Genomic DNA, 24,093 nt, shown 5'->3' with positions numbered 1-24,093 from the left:
TGTTGGGTTGCCTTTCGATACAAATCGTCCATTGCACAGCAAAACTGAAATTGGTGCATATCAAAATACGTACGGGACTCAAAAAGTCATTACACTAAAATTAATATTACATAGCATTATTAAGTGTGCAACCTAATAATCGCGTATAATAATATTATTATTAATTTATTTAATATTATTACGGATTCAAAATGTACTTACAAAAAAATACCAAGTACAGAACAAAATATAAAGGATGCGCGGACAGTTGAAATGCTTTTGCGGGTGTTGAATCACAGGACGTCAGATCAAATTGTACGTACTAGCTTCACACGTTCCCATGTCGGCGGTGTATTTGTCCTATTGTTCTAGTCGTACAGGTGTGATGTGTACGAATTCAAACAGTACGAGGCTTTTGCATGCTGTATGCGCGGTATTGGCCATTCATTCCCACCGCGACATCCTCGTGTACTTCGTCTTTGACCAATGCGCGCCGCAGTAGGATCAGTGACCAGTAGCATCAAGGTTCAGTTTTTGACAACTTTCGAAAAACTGGACTTTGGCAAATTTGACAAATTGTTTGGGTTTGAATTTGGTAGCGGACTGTATTTTTTGTGCAACTGCACACTTTATAGAAGTGTTCCCCACAAAATATCACAGAATCACGAAGAAGATTGAAGTAAGCAATGGACGACGAAGATTGCTCCCAGGGTTGCGAATGGGTAAGTTTTCGCGAGTTTGAATGTTGAATGTTGCTGTTTTAATTTTTCCCTTATCAGAAATCAGAATTACTCGTCTTCCCGATAATATTAGTGTCAGGACAAAACATCTTACGTCATAGATAAGATACGCCAGAAATACCAGATTATGCACCTTGACGAACTTCGGAGTCAGCAAGCGTTCCTGTTTTGCGTACGCGAGTACCGTTAAACGCGACAACAGGCGACTACTCTGGTATAAAACGAAAGCGACACTTTTGACGATGAGTACCAGTAATTATTTTCAGTTGCAAAACGGTGTTTTTAAAATTACTTACTGTACTTCTTCAGTTATTAATCGTCTGAATGATTGCCTGAAATAACAGTACTGTAAGTGTAACACTCTGTTTACGGTTAATATTGTGACCTCGCCTTGGAGTACATGAAAGGAAGCGATGAATTCCCGGTAGTTCATACTAATCATGCTGATTCACAGATGATTTTTCGCGATCGAATTTTCTGTTTTCTGCTGGTGCATTGTCAGCGCTGACCTGGCAGTTGCAAAACTAGAATCAGTGCAAAAAATTCCAATCAACAACATCTTTGCACAATTTGTTTTGTTGAATGTTGATGTTTTTATTGCTCCTGCATTGCAGGCTTGTAGCCGTTTATCTGTTATGTCGTTAGCTGATAACTTCGGCGATGCCGAAGGAACTCATCGTGCTGCGCTTCTGGCCTTGCTTATCAGCCTGTTTTGACGTTTTCTGATCACGTATCACGTTTTTCCTTGCATGCAGGAACTGGCTGATGGTGGCCGGCCGCGATCGTCGCGATTCAATCGTAATCTGCATGCGCTGCAAGAACACTTTCGCCAACTCGCGATCACGACATCCAGGCTGCAGGCTGACGTCATGGAACGTGCAAACGAGGCAAACAGTGCGCTGCTGCAGGAACAACAGCTGACAGCAGCCAACGCCAGTTTTGCCTGTCCCATCGGAAACGCTGAGGCTGAACGCAGTTCTTCCGAGATGGATTCGACGTACGGCAGTCTGAGCAGTGAATCCGTAACGGATATCATGATGGCGCCAGGGGAAATAAAGGTCAGAAACGGATCGATGGCAGTTGTTGTAGTGTGTTGACGGTTTCTGCCTGGTTTTGACCTTTTTATCGTATGCGTTCTTCTGATATGTAAAACTGTGTTGATTTTGACGTGGGAATTTTTTCTGATGCAGAATGATGGTGCGAATGCCAAGAAGAAGAAAGTCTCTGAAGAAAATGACGATGAAAAGGTGCGCAGCGCTATTACATAAATTCGAAAAATTCATGCATGTATTTTACCAGATTTTCCGTTGTATACTCGTAATATTTTTATTAGCTGTTTTTCCGGCCTTACTTTCGGATAATTCATGCACCGTTTGGCGGTGTCAGCAACGAAGTTCCATTAATTTTTGAACTTTCAAACAGCAAAACTTTGAATGTTGTAAAATTGCGTTTTATTTCTACTGAACTCATTTCAACTTTTATTTTTTCTTGCGGCTTTAAACAAATTATTTAGCCTGTGTTGAAGTTATTATTACTACCAGTCAAAACTTGCGCAACGGGCATTTGATATTGAACTATATTGCTGATGGATCGAACTGATAATGAAGAAAATAAAACTTTTGAAAGTGAATATTATTGTGGTTTTTGCTTTTGGATAGAAACGTCGGCGTGTCGACAATTTTTTCGGCAAAATGTCGGTGAATAAATACGTTAAAGACGTCGAAAGCGGCAAGCTGATTCTCCAACTGGAATCTGTCCCGATACTGGATGGGTCGGCCATGATCATTTACACAGTGGACCGAATTATTGAAAAGGTCAGTTTTAATACGTGTGAAATAATTCCTTTCACGATCTTTGAAAACGCTAACTTAGATAGTATGAATCGATTAAGGCAACGATCAGGTTGAATTGATAATAGCTTTTAATTTTTACATACTAACACTTGCATATGCTGTAGTCACAATACCAGACGATTGGCTACATAGAAAACGCTTCAAATAAATGTGTTGTGATTTAAGGTCATGGAAGATTGGGAAGACACTACGATGTGGGCGGATATGTGCGCGAAACTGGTGCAGATCGAGCGGCAGAAAGTACAGCCGAAGTCCAGAAAGTCCGGCATCTGTGTGACCTTTGAGAACCGCCTAAAGGAGCGCATGCAAAAAGAATTCGGCAGTGGAGCGGTGGATCAGGTCGGTGACATGGACATCCATCCACTGGAAATTGTTCGGCAGGAGAAACGAAACCGCGAAATTTACATGTCAAAAATGCAGTAAGTCATCGCTTTCGGTAATTATTAATAATTATTATTATTATCATTTAGCCGTATACTGTAATTAAACTAATGGCCGCTCGGTGATTTCGCCTCTGCTAATGTTGAAATATGTACGTACGAATTATGTTTGCTTTAATATACTCGTGGTTTTTGTATTCGCAGTTTTTTGTCGTTGCTTTTCTGCCATAAGCTCATTCCGGCAACAATCATTATGTGCTGCATCAAAAAATTGTTGCCCCCGGATGAGTATTCGGTGCACTATGATGAGGACAAAATGGAAGCGGCGTGTATTTTGGTGAAGCGCTGCGTGCCGTTTATGTACGACATCGACAATTCATTGTACAAACGGGTAAACTTGAACTAACCGAATGTGTTTTTTCTCTTTACCATCGCTTAAGTGTTCAGTCAACACTCAAAAACGTAAGATCCATTATACATATTCTCAATCTCAGCATAACTGTTTTTTATTTTATAACTATATATTTTTTATTTTTTACTGTGGTTACGGCACGATGATGGTGTTAATAATAATGTGTACGAGTTTGCAGTCTCGGCGAAAGCGAAAAATGGTGATGGTTTTCTTGTAAGTTGCAGTTGACCCGCGAACAATGTGAGGGCGTCTTTAGCAAAGCGGAACTGTCCCAGCACATCTCGCCGCTGCTGCGTTCGTATATACGCAATGCCCGGTACGCCTGGGACGAGAAACCCGATAAGTATCTGCTGCGCGTTTTCCCGGACGAGAGGAGCATGTTGATGCCGGCTCCAAGGGCAGCGGTCGTCTGTGCGGCGGCCAGTGCACCGGAGCCATCCAGTGACATCGCTGACCGGGAGATGCGCAGTTTGAGCCGGCGCATGTCGGTGTGCCGAATGGAAAGCCATTCGCGAAATACCGGCGCTTCTAAAAGCCGAAAAACAAGAAGCGCAAGAAGAAAGCGCGTACCATGTCCACCTCGTCGGATACGACGATGGATAACGCGCTGCTTGGTGCTGCACCGGTACCGGAGGTACGTAAACAACCAACATGCATGCTGATATCAGATTCAGTGTAATGTGTTGATGTACATGATCGGTGCTGAATTATTTTTTTGTAATATCTAATAGCTGTTAATCGATTAAATGATCGATTAACTTGATATAGCTCCTACTGCGATCGTTAAAACTATCGAAATTGCTCTTCTTAGTTTGACTTAGCTCGTCTGTTTTATATTCCAGAAACCGGTGAACGAGATTAGACGATATGAAATGGCTGAATCGAACATTTATGTGGAAGAGTTTTCATCGGGATGCACTGTTTCTGGACGCTGGTGTGTATTTTAGCAGAGTATAGCTCTACTGTCTGTACATACTAGGAAATAGCCGAATATTAATTTTGTATTTGGATTTTCTGTTTTACAACATGCGCTTAATTAACACTACAAAGTAAGAAGCGTGAGTTACGTTGTAAATTACTGTAGCTAATAGTAATTGTATTACGAGTACTTGTAGCTAAGTGAAAAAACATGCCATTCCCTAGATTAATTTTTGCAGGGGATCACGCTGTCTACAAGGATACGCGCGGCTGATGGGAAAATGTTATGGCGTCTAAAGCTCAAGGAGCGGCACTTTTTTGTACATATATGAACCACGATTATGACCTTTTTAATGTTAACATAATTATTTTTTTGACCTTCTGTAGAGCTTGCCGTTACCTGCGCTCGGTCGTACATAATTGTTATTTTCTGATTAAAAAACTACAAATGGTTATTTTTGCTATTATTACATGTATAATAATTACTCTGGTTCTAACTGATTGTGCCAAATGAGTACGTACTACGAGTACGAGTACATATCAGGATAAATCATAAAACCTGATGCAAAATGCGTGTGAATTCGAATTAGTGATATCCGATCGCGAAACGTGTATACCTTCTTGCCTTGTGCTTTAGATATGTTTTGATCGTTCCGCATAAAGTATGTCAATTAGTAAATACAGATTGTCTGAAGAATAAGTTTAAAAGATTTTAAAGAAATGTGATAGAACCGACACAATTTCGACTTCAGAGTTCAGACTTCTTCAGTACGTATTACAATCTGTATGCATTCGGCAATAGATAGCCGTTTAAATTGAATAACACTCCTAATTTTTAGTTACTGCAAAATTTGAGAATTTTTTATGAACCAAAGAAATAAGGTATTATTTGAATAGATTTTTAATTTCGAAGGTAACAATATTTAACAAGAGCAAGTAATTTTTACTTCTGAAGTTTTATTAAATTTTTACTACTTGGTATTATTAATTTTTGGCACGTACGTACTTTTTGATCGCATGGAAGGGTAAGTACAACCGCACTGTCGCTGCCCATACTACTTTTCATGTTGGACCGGTCTATCGTTTGACTTTATCGTTTTTCGTGGTGTTCGCACTCGCAGCCTGGTAGTTTCACCGGATTAGTTCTCGCGCCTTGGAATCCTCGATTTTCTAGGCATTTTTTATCACATACATCACAATGGCTGAAAAGCAGCAGAAGACGGAGACTAAAGTTAAGGACGCTAAGGAGGAGACCGTCGAGAAAAGGAAGAGTGGCGGACGCGTAGGACGGTAAGTAGTTCTCCAGCTGCAATTTTCTCAGCACCACATAGTTTCCCAGTACAGATTGCCTGGTTAACTGACTAAAGTACAGAGACGTTCCTAGTTGAGCGAATTAACATAGTGATATTGATGTGTTGATTTTCTGTGGTTTGTAGTTCTTGGTAAGATTCTGAGATTGAATAAGTTTTTTTTGCGAGCGTCGCGCAGGAAGATAACGAAATTTATGGTGTGGTTTGCAGATTATATTCCAAAGCTGTGTTTGTTGGCTTCCGAAGAGGTCTCCGGAATCAACATGAACACACCGCGCTGCTGAAAATTGACGGGGTTTTCACACGGAAGGATGTTCATTTTTACCTTGGAAAACGGACAGCTTTCGTTTACAAAGCCAAAAAGTGCGTGTTTTATCACGATACCTACTTTCTTAATAGTTGAAGAAGTAAATTCAAATTGCTGGAAGAAGATTTTAGTACTTAATTGCAGTTGTGAATCGTTCTTCTTTTTCCCAATATTTTCCAGTTTTCAGCGTACTTTTTCAGAAATTTATCCGGCTTTTCCCTTTCTGTTTTTTGTTACGTACGTAATCAGTAATGTTCATAATTCTCTCTAATTCTTATCTTTTTCGCTGCAATTTTTTTCCAGCTTTTTGAGCTATTTTGCTGCAGTTGATGAGTTGAACCGCGTTAAACGCAATTTCGTGAAGCACTTGTGAATACAAATTTTAACGAATATGGGTGATATGTAGTGCGACATCCACACCGGGTTCCTCACAGAAATCCCGTCTTCGTGTGATCTTCGGCAAAGTCACCCGACCGCACGGTAACAGTGGTGTTGTGCGCGCCAAATTCCGCCGGAATCTGCCTCCTAGCGCCATGGGACGACGTGTTCGCGTGGTGAGTTCCTGCACGTTTTTTTTTTCAAATCTGAGCGCTATAAAGCATTAAATGATTGAAATAATCATTCAGAAAATTTTACAGTGGAGTGCTTGGTATATTCAGTGTTCCAGCAACATAATGGCATTATTTTTTGCTTCTTTTATTCATAGACAGAATTTTCATGACGATGGCTGTTAAAAAAAATTGTACAGTAATCTCATTTTATTTTTAATCTCTTTCCTAACGTGCGGAATTTAGAATTAAACCTGTAAAAATTTGTAGGTTTTCATCCTGTTATCGTAAAACGTTTAAACCCGGTTTCTGTATTATTTTGCTGACGGTTGTTCGTTGTTTTTTTGCAGATGCTGTATCCATCAAACGTTTAAACTAGATGCTGGATGTTTTCATATTTGTTATTGTCTTCGTGACTGCTCTTCTCCATCAGAGTTGATCGATCAGTTTAATAAAGTGTCTAGTGGCGGAAATTGGCGAGTCATGGCATCTGATATTTTTTATGGAAGAACAAAAGCCTTATTGATAAGCATGCTGGCGATGCTTTGCAGAAATGCTTCGCAGTTCACGACTACCCACAAAACACATATGGCTAAAATGTCCTTAATTTTTTTAGACCCTGTTTACTTGTGGTAGCATATTCGCCAGTGCAGTAGTTTATATTTTTGCGCTAAGTGTTTTTTGAAAGTCAAAGTTAATAATTTTTCTGCTGAAATTATTTTTGTGTCTTCAAAAACACGAATAAGTATCCACATCAGGTTGAGAAAAAGCTGAAAATCCGGAACTCGAAAATTGCTAACGAAAAACGAATTATTTATGCATATAGGAGAAGAACAAAATATTAAGAATGTTCATACGAAAAAATCAAAATTAAGAATATATAAGCATGCTTAATGGTTGATAATTGGCGTAAATGGTTTACATGCTGACATCATGAAACGAACATCTGATTGTGATGATCACGGAAAAAATAATTTATTTCAGATTACGCTTACTGTAGAAACAAATGAGCAGTCGCACCGACTCGCACCGTTTTGTTTTTGCAAGTGGCACTCTCTTGGCATTTTCGACGACGCAGTTTTTTTTTAAAATTAGATAAATTCGACGTATTTTTTAGATAAATCAGAACAATTGTCGTTATTTTACGAATCCGGAATGTATCGTGAGTGAGTTTCTATTTTTCTGGTTATGATGGATCAACGATAGAATCTTTCGCAATCAGCCGCACAGTCAATGCGGTCTACCCGGAAATACTACCCTGTACATTCGTATACAGCAGCACTCGCTGATTGCATGGATTGCGTCGGCCAACGATATCGCGGGGCCACCACGTGGTGGACAGTCACGTGGTCCACTGCGACTTCGTGGCTGATTTGGCACGCTGGTCCCAGCGGACCAATCAGCGCCAGCAGGCTGTACTGCGGCATCGGTCCGCCGGACCAGTCTGGCCGGTCACAACCGCTTTTGCACTCAATTGGAAAAGTCTGCTCATCTCTATAACACGACTGTACGCAATATGCTATAGGCAGCAGCAGCACACACCGACATCGAAAAGAACGAGTAAACTAGTCGGTCCGCAAAAATTCAAATCCATTACGCGACTCACTTCACTTTACGGTTTATATCCGTGAAGTAGGTTTGTAAGACGGTGGAAAAAAATCTTTACTCTTCTATAATTCAGTGCGCGAATTTACCGTTACATAAGAATTTCAGGGAAAGAATCTACATATTTTCTCCCTCGGTTGTGTTTTTATCTCTCTCTTCAGTCGACAATCACTTTCACTTTATTAATTGTATCCACGATTGGATACTTTGGACTGAATTTGATCGGAAAATTCATCCAGTTTGATTTGCTGTGATCATTATCGGTCGTGTATGTGTGTGTACATGAGTTTGATCGTGGTTCACGGACCCAAGTCCATGAATGTGTAAGTTCCCCGTGGAATTTCCAGGAATTCTTCGAGGAGCCCCCGTTTTTTATCGTCACTGCTTTGATCAATCAGGCCGTGTGTTGTTCTTGTAGTTCTTATCCATAATCATTTGTCAGCATCGGCGTCCATGAAGTACCAACGTTGCTCCGGTCTTGTTCATTCGGATGGTCGGATGAATTTGATGAGAACGTAGAGGTAAACAGCACAGCATCACGAGAGAGGGGAGATTATGTAACAAAACTCGCCGGTTCCTCGCAGAAACCCTGTTTGTCAGTTTTCGAGGGGGCATGTTTTTCTCTCCATTGATGAAACTCGTCCACATTGTGTGATTTCTGTGTGTGATGCGCTTCCTTCTTGTTTGTTCTTCAGCTGAATGAATATCATCTTTTTGCTATGAAATTAGAACCTGTTGATAAACAGGAAACTCATCCAGAGAAGGTAAATATCATTGGAATTTTTTCCCTAATCGCATTTTAGCTTGATCGACTGCCTGTTTTTGTCCATGGAATAACCGTGGAAAATCCCAATTTTTTTATTGGTTTTTTTCAGATAATTTCCTTCAACAGCATGGAACGGTTGGAACCTCAGACAAGACCGATGCCGAACCACCAGAATTACAACAACAACCAGCAGCGACCCCAAAAACCCCGCACCACCTCGCAGGGCTCCCAGGGCGGCCCCGGCGGGGGTGGCTACGAGGGGGGCCCGGGGGCGTTCCAAGGGGGTGGTGGGCGGCAGTCGTTTGACGCGGGCGTCGTCTACCAGGGGGGCTATGGAGGGGCCCAGGGCGGTGGGGGCCAGCATAATCATCATCCGGCGCCGCAGCAGTATCAGCAGCATTTCCCCGGTCAGCCCATCTACCCCGCGCCCGGCCAGTTCCATCAGCAACAGCAACAGTACGCGGCGATGATGGCGGCCGGGATGATTCCCCAACAGTACATGCAGGTGGTCAATAATCCCCAGATGGCGCAGGTCTATCAGTATGGCGTGCGGGTGAGTTCACCGATTTATATACAAAATTCTTTCCAAGATTTCCGTTAGTTTATGGTAGAGCCGTTTAGATGTTTGTTGAACATTACAGGAATTGATTGAAATCATAGTGTAGTGGTGTAGCGGCTGTTCGTATTGTGTTACCGATTCTGTGAATTAATTGCAAATATATCAGGCTTTCCGTGAATGTTTTTAATTATTAATGAGTGTGGTGTAGTGGCGAATTTTTAATATGAATTTGTGCGAAACATTCGTAATGACGAACTTGGTTAAATTATTATGTTGTCGGGTCTTTATCGCGGCTGCATGCATCCTTCCGGCGATGATTTCCTCACTTTTGTGAATAACGTTTTCTGATAAGATATCGCGAGAGGAATGTTAATGTCTGTGAATGAAAGGCGTAGAATTTCACCGTCCCTGTCAGCTTTGTTTAGACTCCGTCGCGAACCCCATTTTGATGGTTTTTCGGTCATCTTTTTTCCTCCTCTCTCTTCCCGGCGAATGAAACAGACCCGTTGTGCATATTAGAGTAGAGTGATAATGTTGAACGAGCGATACGTTGCATTCACACAGTGTCTGGCACATGCTCACTGACACACAAGTGACAAGTTGTAATCCCTGATGTACGAGCGCAGTCTGTGGCGGATGCGGGGAATTTGCGCGACAGATCAGTGTGTCTGTCACGTCAGTGTGGTGTAGATGTGTGTGTTGCATAACGTGAACGGGGGGCCGCCGATGTCAGCGTCAATAATTAAATATGTAGGCCGAATTGATGTTGCCGCCGGTAGCAGCGGGGAGTCGAGCATCTCTTATCCTTGTAAAACAACGATTTTACTGGGTTAGAGTATTTGATTATGGAAAAAATTTGGATTATTTTGCGTTTAGTGAGATGTTGACAATCGGGAGATTGCAGTATCTCTCAAGTGTGATAGACTAGAGGAGGGAAAATGCATGGCGTCGATAATCCGCCGTGCAGAGACAGTGTACACCGGTGTGAATGTTGTTCATGAACTTTGACGCGGACAGTGTACTGCTCGTTGACCGGCTGCTGTGTGTGTCGCGTTTTCGAGCGCACACGAGCTTTCGATGATTTCATAGACACCCATGAGCTTGAATGATGGGTTATTGTTGTTTTCCAGCCGGCCTTCTACCCCGGAAACCAGCCGATGATGATGCCGCAGGGCGCCAATCAGCAGGTGATGCCCGGGATGGTTCCGCAGAATGTGGGCGTGCCGAACGGTAGGAATTTTATTTAATTGTTTGGTTTTTGTAAAATTGATGTATTTCTTCTTGTCCAGCGTCCTTCCAACAGCAACCCGGTCCCGGACCCCAAGGGGCGCCCCCACCGAACCCCGCCCACGCCGGACCCGCTCCCGGGGGGATGGTGGCCGCTCCGGCCGGGCCGAAGCCGGCAGATGCCAGCGGCGCGGAGCAGAGACGCTATTACAATGACCGGCTGCTGACCGCGGAGGAGTACGCCGCCCAGACGGCCCATCAGCCCAAGGCGGTCCCCGTCCCCGCCCCCACGGAACGCAAGAAGAACGTCCTGGTCTTTGTTAATCCCGATACGAATCAGACGGTGGACATCCCGCAGAAAACCGAAGCCGAGGCCAAGGCTAAAGCGGTCGCGCCGGTGGTGCCAGCGGCTGCCGCGCCTCCGGCGTCCACTGTGTCGCGGGACAGTTCCGGGCCGAGGGTACGTCCAAATTAAGGACTTCTGTGGTTCAGGGATGTTATTCGTAAGTGTGTCGGTTGTAGTTGTCGGAATCGGAAAGTACGGCGGCCGCGGAGGAAGTTAAGAATGAGTTTCAGAGGAAGGTGGCCGAACTCACTCGGCACACCGCCGGAACGTCCAAGGAGGTGTCCACAACGTCCAGTAGAGCGTCGCCGGCCTTGTCCGTGTCGTCCGAAATTGGTATGAACATCCCGCTGGATGTGTATGGATGTCCATTAAACACTGTGTGTTCATGTTGATCATTTTGCAGGTGGCCAGAATGGAGTTCCTACGGAAGGAAGCCGAAAGTTGAGCAGCCAAGCGGCACCCGGTGAAGCCGTGCTCGGTAAACATTCAGATTTTTAATGCTCACTTCAGAATACTTTTCTTGAAACTGCGTGAGCACGGAGCATTTTTACCCATGCAATCGAACACACTTAAACGCTTGTTTTAAAATAATTGCTTTTCATTACTTCTACTGCGCTGAGTGCGCTCAGAATATTTAGATATTCTTTTAGTATTACTTCGTTCTAGCATTGAAACTATCGGTGAACGATAGAAGCAACTAAAAATGTGAAATATTAATAGTTTTTTATTCTAATGTTTGAACTGTGGGATGATACAAAAGGCACCATAAAAAACATGCATGTAATAACTGTCAAATTCATAAGATGAACAGTATTAAAAAATCACAATAATAATTATAGGGATAGCGTTTTTTATAATGACTTGATTGCAAAGTTGGATTTGTAGGTGAGCGTAAGCCCAGCATACCCGTGGAGACGAAGACCGAAGTGCGCTCCTCACCCGAGAAGAGCGACAAGATGGAGATGGAGGTCGTCGCCCCGGTCCGCCCGGTTGCCACTCAACTCCCTCCTCCTCCCGAGAAGATGGAGATGCGCATCACCAGCCCGGCCACCCTGCGGGAGGCCTCACCCGCAGCTGCCGCTTCCCCGCCCGTCGTGCCTTCCCAGACCTCCCCCCAGCCGCCGCAACCGCCGGCCCCCGCCGCCGTCGAGGAGGTGAAGATTGTGGAGGAGCCGGATGATCGCTTCCAGGATGGTGCCCAGTCGCCGACGGAGAACGGGACCAAGGAGGAGCATCAGCGCCGACATTCCGTCAATGATCCGTCGGCGGTGCGCAAGACCTACAGCCGCGATATGCTCCTGTCGCTGGAACAGCGCGGCCACCATACCTTCTCCCAGGAAGTGGCGCTGAAGCTCAGTGAGATCATTAAGCAGGGCACACCCGGTGGCGGCAATCGCGTAAGTACTTTCGCCATTTTGTGTAATGAATGTTTGGTTTGCAAATTCATTGCATGTATTTATGAGTTGTCCATTTATTACTTATTTATTTGTTGGTCTTTATTTATTTGTTGTTTACCTACTTATTTATTTGTTTATCTGTTTAATTGTTATAGTTCTTAATAGTCTGTTATGCATCAATTTATTTATTATGTTTAATAAATCTTTTTTTGATTTATACAGATCCCGCTATTTATATGTTTGTTGGATTAAATGATTTTTTAAAGCTCATATAGGTTTATTTTTAGAAATTTTAGTGTGAAGGTAGGATTTTTCGAAATTCAGGATGATACGATGATACACTGAAAATCGCTGTCATGGCTAACTGCAAATCGGCACGTTTATGTGTCTGTATTATTCTTGATTGTATTGCAGTGTCTGTTTTTGTTTGCAGCCGGAAATGTATGGCCGACAGCCTTCGCGTGGTGGTCCAGGCGGCGGAGGTGGTCATCAGCAGCGGATACCGGGCACGTCGACACCGCGAGGGGGGCAGCAAGTCATCCATCTGCAGCTGCAGACCGAAGCGATCATTCCTACCAACGAAAACGCTTGGAAGCCGATGAATAAGAAGAAGGAGAACCTCGACGAAAATGAGGTGCGCTAGGTCTTCCAGCTTTTTTTTTAACCGGGAATTTTATACAGTGTCATGGTATTCCAGAAAGTCCTCCTGGATGTGCGCGCTCTCCTTAACAAAATTACACCGAGTAATTATGGGAAATTGATCGAAGATATGAAGCGAATGCCGTTCAATGAAACAGCGGAACGACTGGGTTCCACCGTGGGACTGATTTTTGATAAAGTACGATATGAACCATCAGTGGTTATGAATGGTGTTTAGTAATATTGGGGTTAGTTACAAACGTGTCACATTTCATATTTCAATCAAATCTTTTTTAAATCAAGCGAGGTTTCAAAGATTTGAAATGAAAACGTAATTGTTTATTTCTTTAAGTAATCTTAGATGGAAGAAATAGACAAATTCGATAAAGCACAAGGAAATGGCTGTTGAAAATAACGTAACATTTGATCTGTCACTCAGTACTCGCATCTTTGTTCACAACCGAAAAATATTCTAGAATAAGCTTTAAAAATGCATATTAATTTTTTTATTTTCACATTTTGTTTTATTTTAAATAATTTCGAAAACGGCCCGAAAACCGTTTGAATTGCAACCCTACAATACTTGAAGTATGGAAAGTTTGTGACAATAAGTAATAGGAGAGTTTGTTGATGATGTTTAGGCGCTGGAAGAAATTACCTACGCGGAATTCTACGCCATGATGTGCCGCGATCTGATCCACGTGGAAGCTAAAGATGCCTCCGGTCAGCCGGTGAAATTCCGTACCGTGGTATTGCGACAGTCGCAGAACTATTTTGAGAAGACGGAAAGGGAAGAGAATGAAGCAGAGGAGGATAAGAGCGAGGATGATCCGGAAGCACTGCAGGAGAAACGCGGCCGGGCCAAACGCCATTACCTCGGCAACATTCGGTATGTCTTTGCTAACGAATAAATATTTTTTTTAGTTTAATTAGTTAGGTTAATTCATTAAAAATTAAATTAATTCATTAATTAATAATTAATTGGTTTAATTATTTCATATATTTTATTATTAATTATAGATTTTGACAGGGGATAATGTATTTCACGTGTGTTTGAAGGTTTATATCCGAGCTGTACAAGGTGGAGATGTTGACCGACAGAGTAATCCTTAGCTGCTTCCAAAAGCTGCTTCCCAAGAGCAAAACGTTCGAAGATGTCGATGAAGATAAAGTGGAATGTCTGTGCAAGCTACTACAGACTTGCGCAGTTAAAATTAAGGAACAGGTAAACGTTGACACTAAAACGTATGTAACCATATTTGCTGGTTGACCGGTGTGTTTGCACTTTGCAGAATACGGTGGATGTGTTTTTCCAGCAGCTGCGCAAGATGATCGACGCCAAAGTCACCTCATCGCGTATCCGCTTCCTGATGGAAGACACCATTGACTTGAAGAACAACAATTACGTTCCGCGCAAGACCACCACGGCCAAACCGACCACCATTAAGGAGGTGCACGCCGCCAAACAGAAGGAAGAACAGGAGATTAAGCAGGCGGTGGCGGATGCGGCGATTCTGATGCCGCCCCGTCAGCAGATGCCTACCCGCGGCGGGATGGCCATGGGCCGCGGCGGTCTGATGCCGCAGAGCGGACGCGGCTTGACCAAGCCCAGCTCGGTGCCGCATGCGCTGTCCTCCATGGGCGGCGGGCAGCCGCCGCGCCATGGTGGACGTCCCGCGGTGCAGCCCATGATGGACGGTGGGAAGCGGAAAGTGTTGGGATTATTGGTAAGTGAATGGATCATACAGGTAGTTAAATCACTTGGTCAGTGTGACAACATGACATGGAACAATTTCCGTAGTGTGATGGAATTTTGAGAGTCTCTGCATATGGATTCTGTATCGTTGCTGTTGAGTGTACATATTGTTAAAGCATATATTTCATTTGAGTTACCGATTTTTTTCTCTTAGGCCGATCCATCACATGGCCACACGACCATGCTGGGCCCCCAGGGTGGGCTGGGTACTGGGCGGCCTTCCTGGGGCGCCGGAAGCGGAGGCGGTTTGGGCATGAGAGGCAGCGCCAGCACGGCCAGGTTGGTTCTGATATGCTGATGTTATTTTCTCTATTTTGTGGGTAACTTAGTCGTTTTTTCGTGAGCTTCTTTATTTTAGTATCATTCCATTGCAATCCGCTGTCTTATTTCTTTTGCTGTTAATAATATTATTTTATCGTATTTACCGGTAGGAATCCCACCGTGGGATAGAATATATTTTAATAGGGTAAATTTCATTTCAAATCGGTTTTAGGTGAATTTCATGAAAGTCACTGTTTACTGCGATACTGCAGTACTTTTATTACTGCACTACGTTACTGAATTCGATTTTCGTATGTATCATATTATTTCTGTAATATTTCTACAAGTAACGTTGGGTGAACATAAATAAATAGGGAAATTAATTATTTGCAAGTTGTTTATGTCTATATCTGTGGCAGGTTGCCCGAGAATAAATCGGCCTCTTCCAGTCGCGAGTCGAGCGTGAACCGCATGAATCCGCGCGGTTCCCTGACTCACACCCCGACGTTCCCGGAGGATACCTCCGTGGAGCGCTCCGCCACCCCGCTGGCATCGGGTACGGCCACACCCAGCCAGATGGCCGGCACTCCGTCCCGTGGCTCACCGGTGCAGGAAGACCAGGAGCTGGACGCGGACGCCGTGACCGAGAAGGCCAATGTGATGCTGACGCAGGCCACGAATTTGGATGGCGAAGAGAGTCGGGTAAAATCGAAGTTTGTCTGGGACTGTTTAGTTTGAGCGGTTGTTGTTAATGGGGATTGACGTTTGTGTTGTTGTAGGAGGTGATTTTAGATTCTGTGAGAATTCTACGACGCTGGACGGGTCCGACGAAGGCGTCGTTTATAAAAAGCGTTATGGAGAAGTCATTTGAAGCCAAGTCACGCGATCGGGAGAAGTATGTGGAGTTTTTATCGGGGATGGCGCGGGAAGGACTCTTTTCGCAAGATGTCCTGACAGATGGGTAAGTTATATTTCTGTGGTGATAGATTTGAGAACAATTACATAGTTTTCTTAATTTCTTCGTTAGAAAAATGTTAGAAAATCAAAAAGTATTTAAAAGTGTTTTAAAATTATAGCTGTGGAAGTTGGTTTATTGACTTTATTCAGGGATGAAAATTTGATTTGTTGAGCAGTTCGCAGTTGGTGAGCGTTTTGTGAAAGTTATCTTACTGTTGAATAGTGTTGATAATCGAAGACGATTCATTTAATTCAAACTGAATCGCTGGCGATACAGCACTGACATCATGGATGTTTTGTTTGTAGCATGGGCCAAATTGTGGAGGCAGCGGATGACATCGCGGTGGATGTGCCGGAAATGTACGCCTATACTGCGGACCTGATTGGGCCGCTGCTGGCGGACAACCTCCTCAGTTTGGCGGCCTTGGACAGTGTCCTGAGTAAATCTCCCGCTCATATCCCCAAATACCACGGTGCTTTCCGCAAATGGCTCGATGCGCGCCTGTCACCAGAGCAGAAGGAAGAAATGATTAACCGGGACCCGGTTGTTGGCCAGAAAATTCTGGGCTCTTCATAGGTAAATCAAATCATAAAAATTTGGAAATTGTTCAAAATTTAGGATATAGTTTGAATATTTTATTTGTGTGACAGTTAACTGTTAGAATTAAGTTTTAACATATTCTCGGGATTCCTCACTACTACTGTACTACATTATCGTGATTTTGAAGTGTACGTCCGCTTTTAAAGTGTTCTTGAAAAGCTTAAGAATTTAGCTACAGTAACATTATTTTCAGATATTATTTTAATTCTCTAAATTATTTGAAACGCTTGAACTTTTCATTTTTTTAGGTTAAAGAGAAATTGCTCAATGTGTTCTGTCGGACCAGACGCCGAATGATATGTCGATGGTGGCTTTTTCAATCCCGAGATTGCTGTCTGTCCGATGTTCTTTTTTGTTTGGTTTCTCTGACGGTGACTGTGCAAAAGTGGCATAATAATTTGGCTAAATTGATAAATTTAAATACGGTACCCTCCTTACATTGTGCTTATGGGGGGATACGTTTTTTTTCTTACGTGCATATTTATAATACGCTCTAATGCTAATTTAACCGGACAATATCCTCACCTACTGGGAAAGAAATTTGTTTTATTTGATTGACACATGTTTAATTATTTTTTGCTTTTTTTCTCTACTTTTGTCCCGGATGGAAAGAGAGTGAGAGAGAGATTGATGATTGATTTTGGTTGGGCGGTGTGGTGGAATTTGGATCGTTTATATTTTTCAAGATTGATCTTTATCCCTTGGACAGTCCATCCATAATTATCCCCCTGCGTGTGTGTGTGGTGCAAACGCGTACGACGGCCATCATCATCCATTTTTTTAATCCAGAGTCCGAGAACACAGAAAATTTGCGGGGACAGAATTTATCTGCGTCTATATTTCACCCAATTTTTGATATTAATTTATACGGGATGGACCGCGCGTCTGGATGCCGGCAATATGATTGGAGGATTGAGAGTCGCCCATCATCTTGGCACCCACACGGCCCGATTGTGCTGTTTTCGTCTTCCCGGGATGAGCTGATGGATGGCTCCGTTTGTGGTTTGGTGTCGGGGGTTGTGCTGGTTTGTTGCGGCGGATGTCTCTCTCTGTGTTTTCTTTTTTTCGTGTGGTTGATGTCGCGTTGTCCCTTTTTTTCCTCTTCTCTGCCCGGGAAATTAAATTAACGAAAAAATGAACGAAAACACTTCGTGTTGCTTTTGGCTTCTTGGATGGATGTTCACTCTTTGTTTCTTGCGGATATAATTTTGTGCGTTTATGAATGAAGTGGTTTAGTTCGATCCTGTTGTCTTGCCAGTTTCTTCACAAATAGGAATTATAATACTCGTATAATTCGATATAAATATTTATGTAACATAAACATCAAAAAGGTAAGAAGCACATTATTTCTTTCCATAATTTTTCAACCAAAATTTGTGGGTTTTTATCGTAGTATCATGGTTCATATGACATTCACGTATGAGTTCTGTGGTGTAGTGGCGAGAAACACACCATTTCCACCAATGTTCTATCAGGTTTCTGGTCAATATAATTATGACGAAAAATTATTCTAAACCCACTAAAATTTTTAGTAAGTAAATGGTTCTTTTGTATTTATAGCGGGGAAGGGATTGAAAAATTGTTTTAACTACTGTGTTTTATGCTATTACTAATACAAAGAACAAATACAAAGCACATTAATATTGATTAAGAATTTATAAGTTCCATATGGCACTATTGAGCCATTCACAAGTCACGTAACGAAATCGGTTACGCCAGTTCTGATGCCCGCTTGGGACGTGGCGTCACCTCGACTTCACCTTGTGATGACTTTCTGTCAGCTGACTGAGCCTGACTCGTAAATCGATTCTTTGTGTGACTGATCGACATCGGATAGGAAACAGACAGAGCCGTGCATTAGCACAGACTGGCAAGCGAGAAGAAAAGGAAGGCCTACTCGAGTAAGAGCAGCAGACAGACTCATCAAAAAGCCCTGCCTGCCTGGTGCCTGCCTGCATAATATTCTAACCAAAACACTGCAAAACCAGTCTGAGGCATCTGTGATCTGAATGCATGTTGCTGACAGCGCATAAAGAGTGCAGTCTCCAGAAATCTCCTGGATTCTAGGTCAGCTCCCCTCCATCAAACAAAACCTAGTCTTTCTTTCTTTATCTCCAAAGAAAACAGTGTGGTGCTCGACGGTTTGGCAGTCCTGCCTTTGCCAGAGGGAAACAGTGCGGATTTTTGAACGGTGCTTCCACGTTGTAACCCAATCCAAAGCCACACAATGCCCTTCATGCTGCAGACCTGCGGACATCCCCTGCGCGATATGACTGCCGTAAATGATTTTTTTCAAGGATTTAGTGTGTGGGATGCTTGCAATTCAAAAATGATCTTTGCAGGAAGGAATTTGTCGGCGCTGCTCCATGGACGCGAACGGCGTCCTAGGTAAGAATAAAATAACGCTCATACTCTACAAAGCCTGTAATATAATGCAGTGTTAAGGGTGCCTGTACAGGGTATTCCTCATAATCGCGGTATTTAGTTTTCACGGTCGTTTTCATTCGAAATTCTTGATTTAGTTCGATTAGAATGCAATATCGGTTTTACAAATGTAACTGTTAAAGGTTTTTTTTAAAATTTTAAGAATATTGAAACAAAAAAAAATGCATTACCGGAGTGGTTAGACGTGGCTGATGCAAAAGTGATAGCGTAATTGCCTAACGGATGTTTGTCGAAATTTGGCTTGTTTATCAAATGTTGGTCGCGTTCCAAAACGTTTTTATCCGGAAAACAATCGCGGCGCATTTCATACGCTGTCACGCGATTTGTACTGGTTAGGAAATATAATTCTGCCAGTGGAATTTTTGGATCAGGAAAAACGTGACCATACAGTTGTTGCAAAGCGTATAAATACCCGCCCGCAACGTATTGCTCATTTTTAGCTGGTGTTCATTTGTATCGGCATTATCCGGTTATCGGATTATTATTACTGGTAATAACAGCGATCAGGTGAGGTCAGTGCAGGGCTATTGTGCTTCGTAGTATGCAGGCAGTTTGGTGAAAATGTGTCCCTGGATTACTATTATCGCTGATACCTCGTACGCTTGCTGGAATAATTATACATCCGCCAATGTTATCGGCGATATCCGTTTGGTAGTTAGTTGGCAATAACATTCGGCAGTATCTGTCTTCTGTGAACTGTGTGTTGGCCTTTCCAGGGTTTTATTTCAACAGCTCAAATTTAAATTTCCGATTTTCTTCCTGAATTTTTCGGTTGAATTTTTTTACCGCTTTACATTTAAAATACGCTTTTGCTTTATTCTTGCAAGGTACGTTTGGTAATTCGTATATGTAGTGTGGATAGTAGAGTAATCCTGAAGTGAGAATTTTTTTCGGAAGAGTTTAAACATTTTTCGATTTTTCTCACATTCACCAAAGCGCCATCTAGGACTGCAGTATACGGGATAAATTCGAGATAAATTTTATCGATTTAATTCGGCGTTCGGTACTGTCCAACTGGAACACATTTTCATGTAATTGAATGTGATTAGAAAATGTTTTGTAATAATTTATGGCTGCATTAATTGAAAATTGAGAATACCGTAATGTTTCGTTAAGTGATTGCTTACGGTCTTATAATTTTATACCTATGTATTATCATTGTCGGTGTTGTGCCTACAGTAAATTTTAAGGAACCGGTATTCGCGGTCCCTTGGTTGATTTTTTATAAGAGATACAGGAAATTATTGTTTTTCTGTAAAATTTCGGTGGGTAGTTAGTTTACATCGGGATAAAGGTTCAGTTCAACGGCATGAATAATTTCCGATAAATACTGTCATTTGTTAATGATGACTTTGTGTATATGTAGCCGGTCAGGACATGGAGAATATCGCCCCGGAATCTCCTACCTCGGATACGATGCTGGTGGATAAACCGTCACCCAGTCCGCCGGCTGCCACGTCGCCCAAACCCGACACCACTCCTAGTCCTGACCCAGACGCCTTCGGCCGGCAAGTGGAAAAACTCGTCGGCGTCCTGACCAATTCCGATGGCTCGGAGATTGCGGTAAGCTGCGGCTTGTGTAACTGTGTAGGCGTTGTGGAGTATGATGGTTCGTTTTATCGAATCAACATATCGATTCAATTCCTCGCTTGTGCAGGATGCCGTGCAGCATGTGGCACGGGCCATGTCGACCTTTACCGCTGCGGAGCGGGCGGAATTCATTACGCACCTGATCATTATGTACTGTGAGGCCCGCCGTGAGGATCAGCCCAAGATCATTCTGCTGATTAAGGAGCTGTCCAAGAAGAATGTCCTGGCCAAGACACACTTTTTCCAAAGGTATGCTTATGTGACTTTTCAATTTTCTTGAACACATCTGGTTATTTAAGAATTTTAGTAAGGCACTTTTGTAGACAACAGCCATCGAAACAAATACTTAATAAAATTGCAAGCGCGGTTTCGTGATTAAGAAAAAAATTTGTAAACAAAAATAAGATGTAAATTGGTATAAAGAATAACGAATAATACTGCAGAAAAATTTAAAACGTTTTACTTGTATTCGTTTTGAATATTTTAAGTTGTAACTTGTAACGTTGTAATTTAAATAGAACGTTGACTATTCGCCTTTGATTCCGACTTGATCGTCTTTTTTACAGTTGAGGATTTGTAAATTGTTGAAAGCTTATTCTAGTTTTTGCGGTTTGGAAATAATTATAGTTGTTGTTAATTCTGTTCAACTGTTACTGACTAATTAAAAGAAACTGCATAGTTCAAAATAACTTTTCAGATGCTAAAATAAATGTTAAAATAAAGTTGAGAATTGTGTCATTAATTTTATTTCTTTATATTGTCATTATTAAAAATTGATGGAAAGGTGACGGTGTTGCAATATAATTTGATACAAATTTGACCTTCATAGCCGATACCGCATGATAACAAGTTACCAATGAATGATAAATGTTCCCTTGAGCGGCACAAACGTTCTCCGGTACAGCCTGCGGGATCAACATTTAATAAGTAATCTGCTACTTTTATTGCAAGATATTTCAAGGAATGCGCCGGCTTTTGCAATGACATTGATAATTTTCCCATTAAGCTATTAAAAAATTTACAATATTAGTGAAATGGTTTGACTGTGCAGTGTGTGCTGGTGTCGGTGGTTGTTGCTGGCGACATAAACAGATAAATTTTAATTGCTCGTTATTCAACTGCTACTATTTACGGGATAGTTGACTGCTCGTTAAACCGCTAACCTACTTTTCTGAGGTATGCTTGTCGATTTATGAGCGGTGTTGCTGTTGAACTTTTATTATCGTTTGAATTCCTCGCATGAAAGCCACATTTAGCCACTGCGCAAAATCACGGGGCTACGTTCTTAGAAACTTAGCTATTGTACATCATTATATTTTGAATAGGAAATTAATCACTACCACGATCAGAAATTAGTTGAAGTTGGGAGGCAAAGCTTCTTACTCAGAAAGAGATTAACGAGAGGCGAAGATTCGTGCAGTTTGTTCATGATTTTATAAGGTCATTTTTGGTAGAATACCGTCGTTATAAGAAAATAAATCGAACAAGATGAAAATTATTATTGATAATTTTCAGTGAAATGAATCTAGAATAATTTTAAGGAATAATTCCGAAAATAGAACAAACACATAGAAGATGTTTTATATATACCGTACATTTTGTCGGTAGTTACTGAGTTTGTTTTTGTAGTGCGAAGAAAATCACCGCGGATATCGCGCAGTTGACGGTCGACTGGCCGAACATCTACGACTGTGCGACCTTCCTGATCTACACTTGCCTGGAAATGATCGACAAGTCCACGGAGACCCTTCGCGGCCTGGAGACCATCCTGGGGAAAGCCGGGGAGCCGCACGCCGCCAAATTCCTGGACGGCTTCCACCGGTTCTGCCATCTGCCGGCCGACGGCAGTGCGCCCCTCCCGCGCAAATCCCTGACCCCCGGTGACCTCCACGCCCGTCCACCAGCCTTTGTGCGGCCGGCGGAGACCGTCCGGGATCGTCTGATCCGCCCGCTTTCGCAGGTGGACAGCGAGAAGGCCCCGCGGCGTGTCACGTACACCCGAGAGGTGCTGCTGGCCATTGAGCAGCGGGTGCGCGCGCACGGCGCCCAGCCCCGCCTGGTGGCGCTGCTGAGTGACGTGATTAAGAAGGAGGGTGTCCGGAAGGAGGAACGGGAGGGCGGCGGAAAGCGGCCGCGGTATGTCTCGGAGTCGGCGGTGGGGAGTGAGATGGGCGCGAAACGCCTGCTGGAGAGCACTAGTCCCGTGCTGCCCATGATTATCGGGGAAGGTCATGGGCGGTCCCATTTCGAGGTCAGTGGCGGTCGTTATTGTGTTCATGGTTTTTGTTTTTGCGTGAGAATTATTTAAAAATTCTTGTCTTTATGCACGGCACCTGGAAAATTTTCAAAGGAATTGCTTGAAATTTGGCCTTTATTTCGTTGTAATGCTGTTTGTTCTGTAATCGTGCAAATCTATTTTGAAAAATTTGGAAGACAGAAATTGTTGGCGTTGAAATTCTGTTATACGAAAATGTTTTTGGTTATCATGTCGTGCAATGGACTACGTACGCTTCGTTCACATGCTTGGCTGCTCTAGTGGTCATGAAAGTGGAAATATGGCGAAATCGTAGTGTGTGGGCATTCAATTCCAGTAATTAACGTTGTTATTTTGGTGCTGTTACATCTAGTTCTCTTACATCTACATAGTTCAGAATAAGGTTTTTAAGTTTTTGTATTATTAAGTTTTTGTATTATTGTTAAACAGAAATTCGCTCCGGCGCCCCGACACATCATCCTCCCATCGCGTACCGACGCCGGTGATTCGTCGCAGCATCTCGCGCAGTCGCCCAGTAAGCACGCCGCTCGCGACTACCTCGGACATCCCTTCCAGCGTTTCGACATACCGCGCAACGGGCCGGTTAACGAGAACACACGTCCGCATTTCCATCCTCAACATCCCGCCGGCCAGGGCCAGCCGGGATTTATCCGGCAGCCGCATTTCCGCTCGTCCTACTCCGTATCGGAGCCGACGGCGGCCGCGGCCGGGGATGGACATCGCATGCGCCAGCAGCCAGCCGCCAATGCCAAGACCAAAAAGTTCCTCACTGCACTTAGTGTAAGTTGGATGCTGGTAAATGCAACGTGAAATGAGATAGAAAATGCTTGTTTTAAAAGCAATCCTTGAATGAATAACGCACAATGCGTACGCGGTCTTACTACGTGATATTAAAAATTTTTTAAAAAATTTTCATAAGTTTTAAGTTTTATTTGTGTCTAGGTGGAGCGGGACAGCGATGCGGGACCGGAATCTCCGCCGGTGACGCTGGGTCCAGGCGAGCGGACGTGGGCGCGTGGTAGCGGGTCGCTGAAGCCGCTGACGTCGCAGTAAGCGTGAATATTATTGAATTTAATATTTTCGTAATGTATACATTGTGACGCTTGTATGTTCCTGGTAATTTACGCGTTTTGTAAATTTTTTTTAACTTTTGCAGTAGGTATGAAATTATAATTATACGCTGGTTTTGCGTACGTAACAAATTCCCGATTTTTTTAATTTC

At 42.9% G+C, this 24,093-nt stretch overlaps 5 protein-coding genes across 13 annotated transcripts in view; all 5 read left to right on the top strand.

Annotated features, from left to right (window-relative positions):
- The first annotated feature begins 454 nt into the window (after positions 1-454).
- Positions 455-4,733, top strand: LOC129582604 (uncharacterized). Of its 3 annotated transcripts, none has more exons than XM_055474148.1 (9): positions 455-701; positions 1,475-1,777; positions 1,910-1,966; positions 2,378-2,533; positions 2,738-2,991; positions 3,157-3,343; positions 3,583-3,998; positions 4,207-4,298; positions 4,522-4,733. In XM_055474148.1, exons 1-8 carry the CDS (start codon positions 666-668, stop codon positions 4,214-4,216), a joined length of 1,419 nt encoding a protein of 472 aa, XP_055330123.1. In that variant the 5' UTR covers positions 455-665; the 3' UTR covers positions 4,217-4,298; positions 4,522-4,733. The 3 variants fall into 3 exon arrangements, with proteins under 3 accessions (XP_055330123.1, XP_055330124.1, XP_055330126.1); XM_055474149.1 differs by having other exon boundaries at positions 459-701; positions 3,589-3,998; XM_055474151.1 differs by lacking the exon at positions 455-701 and adding an exon at positions 910-1,067.
- A 621-nt stretch (positions 4,734-5,354) lies between these two features.
- Positions 5,355-6,920, top strand: LOC129582714 (60S ribosomal protein L35a-like). Its single transcript, XM_055474312.1, has 4 exons — positions 5,355-5,572; positions 5,803-5,955; positions 6,306-6,453; positions 6,798-6,920. The coding sequence occupies exons 1-4, from the start codon at positions 5,481-5,483 to the stop codon at positions 6,819-6,821; spliced, it is 417 nt and encodes a 138-aa protein (XP_055330287.1). The 5' UTR covers positions 5,355-5,480; the 3' UTR covers positions 6,822-6,920.
- A 1,088-nt stretch (positions 6,921-8,008) lies between these two features.
- On the top strand, positions 8,009-17,802 carry LOC129582545 (eukaryotic translation initiation factor 4 gamma 1-like). Of its 3 annotated transcripts, none has more exons than XM_055474060.1 (19): positions 8,009-8,375; positions 8,471-8,573; positions 8,748-8,816; positions 8,928-9,371; positions 10,508-10,607; positions 10,667-11,064; positions 11,127-11,283; positions 11,354-11,428; positions 11,836-12,347; positions 12,781-12,981; positions 13,045-13,185; positions 13,628-13,875; positions 14,046-14,211; positions 14,279-14,713; positions 14,897-15,021; positions 15,423-15,705; positions 15,783-15,964; positions 16,267-16,537; positions 17,174-17,802. In XM_055474060.1, the coding sequence occupies exons 3-18, from the start codon at positions 8,772-8,774 to the stop codon at positions 16,535-16,537; spliced, it is 3,783 nt and encodes a 1,260-aa protein (XP_055330035.1). In that variant the 5' UTR covers positions 8,009-8,375; positions 8,471-8,573; positions 8,748-8,771; the 3' UTR covers positions 17,174-17,802. The 3 variants fall into 3 exon arrangements, with proteins under 3 accessions (XP_055330035.1, XP_055330034.1, XP_055330036.1); XM_055474059.1 differs by having other exon boundaries at positions 16,810-17,802; XM_055474061.1 differs by lacking the exon at positions 8,748-8,816 and having other exon boundaries at positions 16,810-17,802.
- Positions 11,684-24,093, top strand: part of LOC129582551 (histone H2B) — a 26,494-nt gene continuing 14,084 nt past the window's right edge. Inside the window, exon 1 of the mRNA XM_055474073.1 lies at positions 11,684-11,695. The gene's annotated coding sequence lies outside the window, so the exon portion shown is untranslated. The remainder of the gene's footprint in view (positions 11,696-24,093) is intronic.
- LOC129582546 (uncharacterized) overlaps positions 18,471-24,093 on the top strand; it is a 6,397-nt gene continuing 774 nt past the window's right edge. The window contains exons 1-7 of one of the 5 annotated variants that reach the window (XM_055474062.1): positions 18,471-18,839; positions 18,904-18,949; positions 20,373-20,569; positions 20,664-20,845; positions 22,226-22,847; positions 23,301-23,651; positions 23,814-23,920. In XM_055474062.1, coding sequence (XP_055330037.1) covers positions 18,789-18,839; positions 18,904-18,949; positions 20,373-20,569; positions 20,664-20,845; positions 22,226-22,847; positions 23,301-23,651; positions 23,814-23,920 — 1,556 coding nt within the window. In that variant the 5' untranslated portion in view covers positions 18,471-18,788. Of the gene's footprint in view, positions 18,840-18,903; positions 18,950-19,358; positions 19,519-19,658; positions 19,834-20,372; positions 20,570-20,663; positions 20,846-22,225; positions 22,848-23,300; positions 23,652-23,813; positions 23,921-24,093 lie in introns of those variants that run through there. The other 4 variants (XM_055474063.1, XM_055474064.1, XM_055474067.1 and 1 more) reach the window with 4 other exon arrangements.

The sequence above is a fragment of the Paramacrobiotus metropolitanus genome, unplaced genomic scaffold, assembly GCF_019649055.1.
Source record: "Paramacrobiotus metropolitanus isolate TYO unplaced genomic scaffold, Prichtersi_v1.0 Parri_scaffold0000008, whole genome shotgun sequence".
Lineage (NCBI taxonomy): Eukaryota > Metazoa > Tardigrada > Eutardigrada > Parachela > Macrobiotidae > Paramacrobiotus > Paramacrobiotus metropolitanus.
Note: the sequence above shows the minus strand (reverse complement) of the source record. Positions and strands in the feature narration are given on the sequence as shown.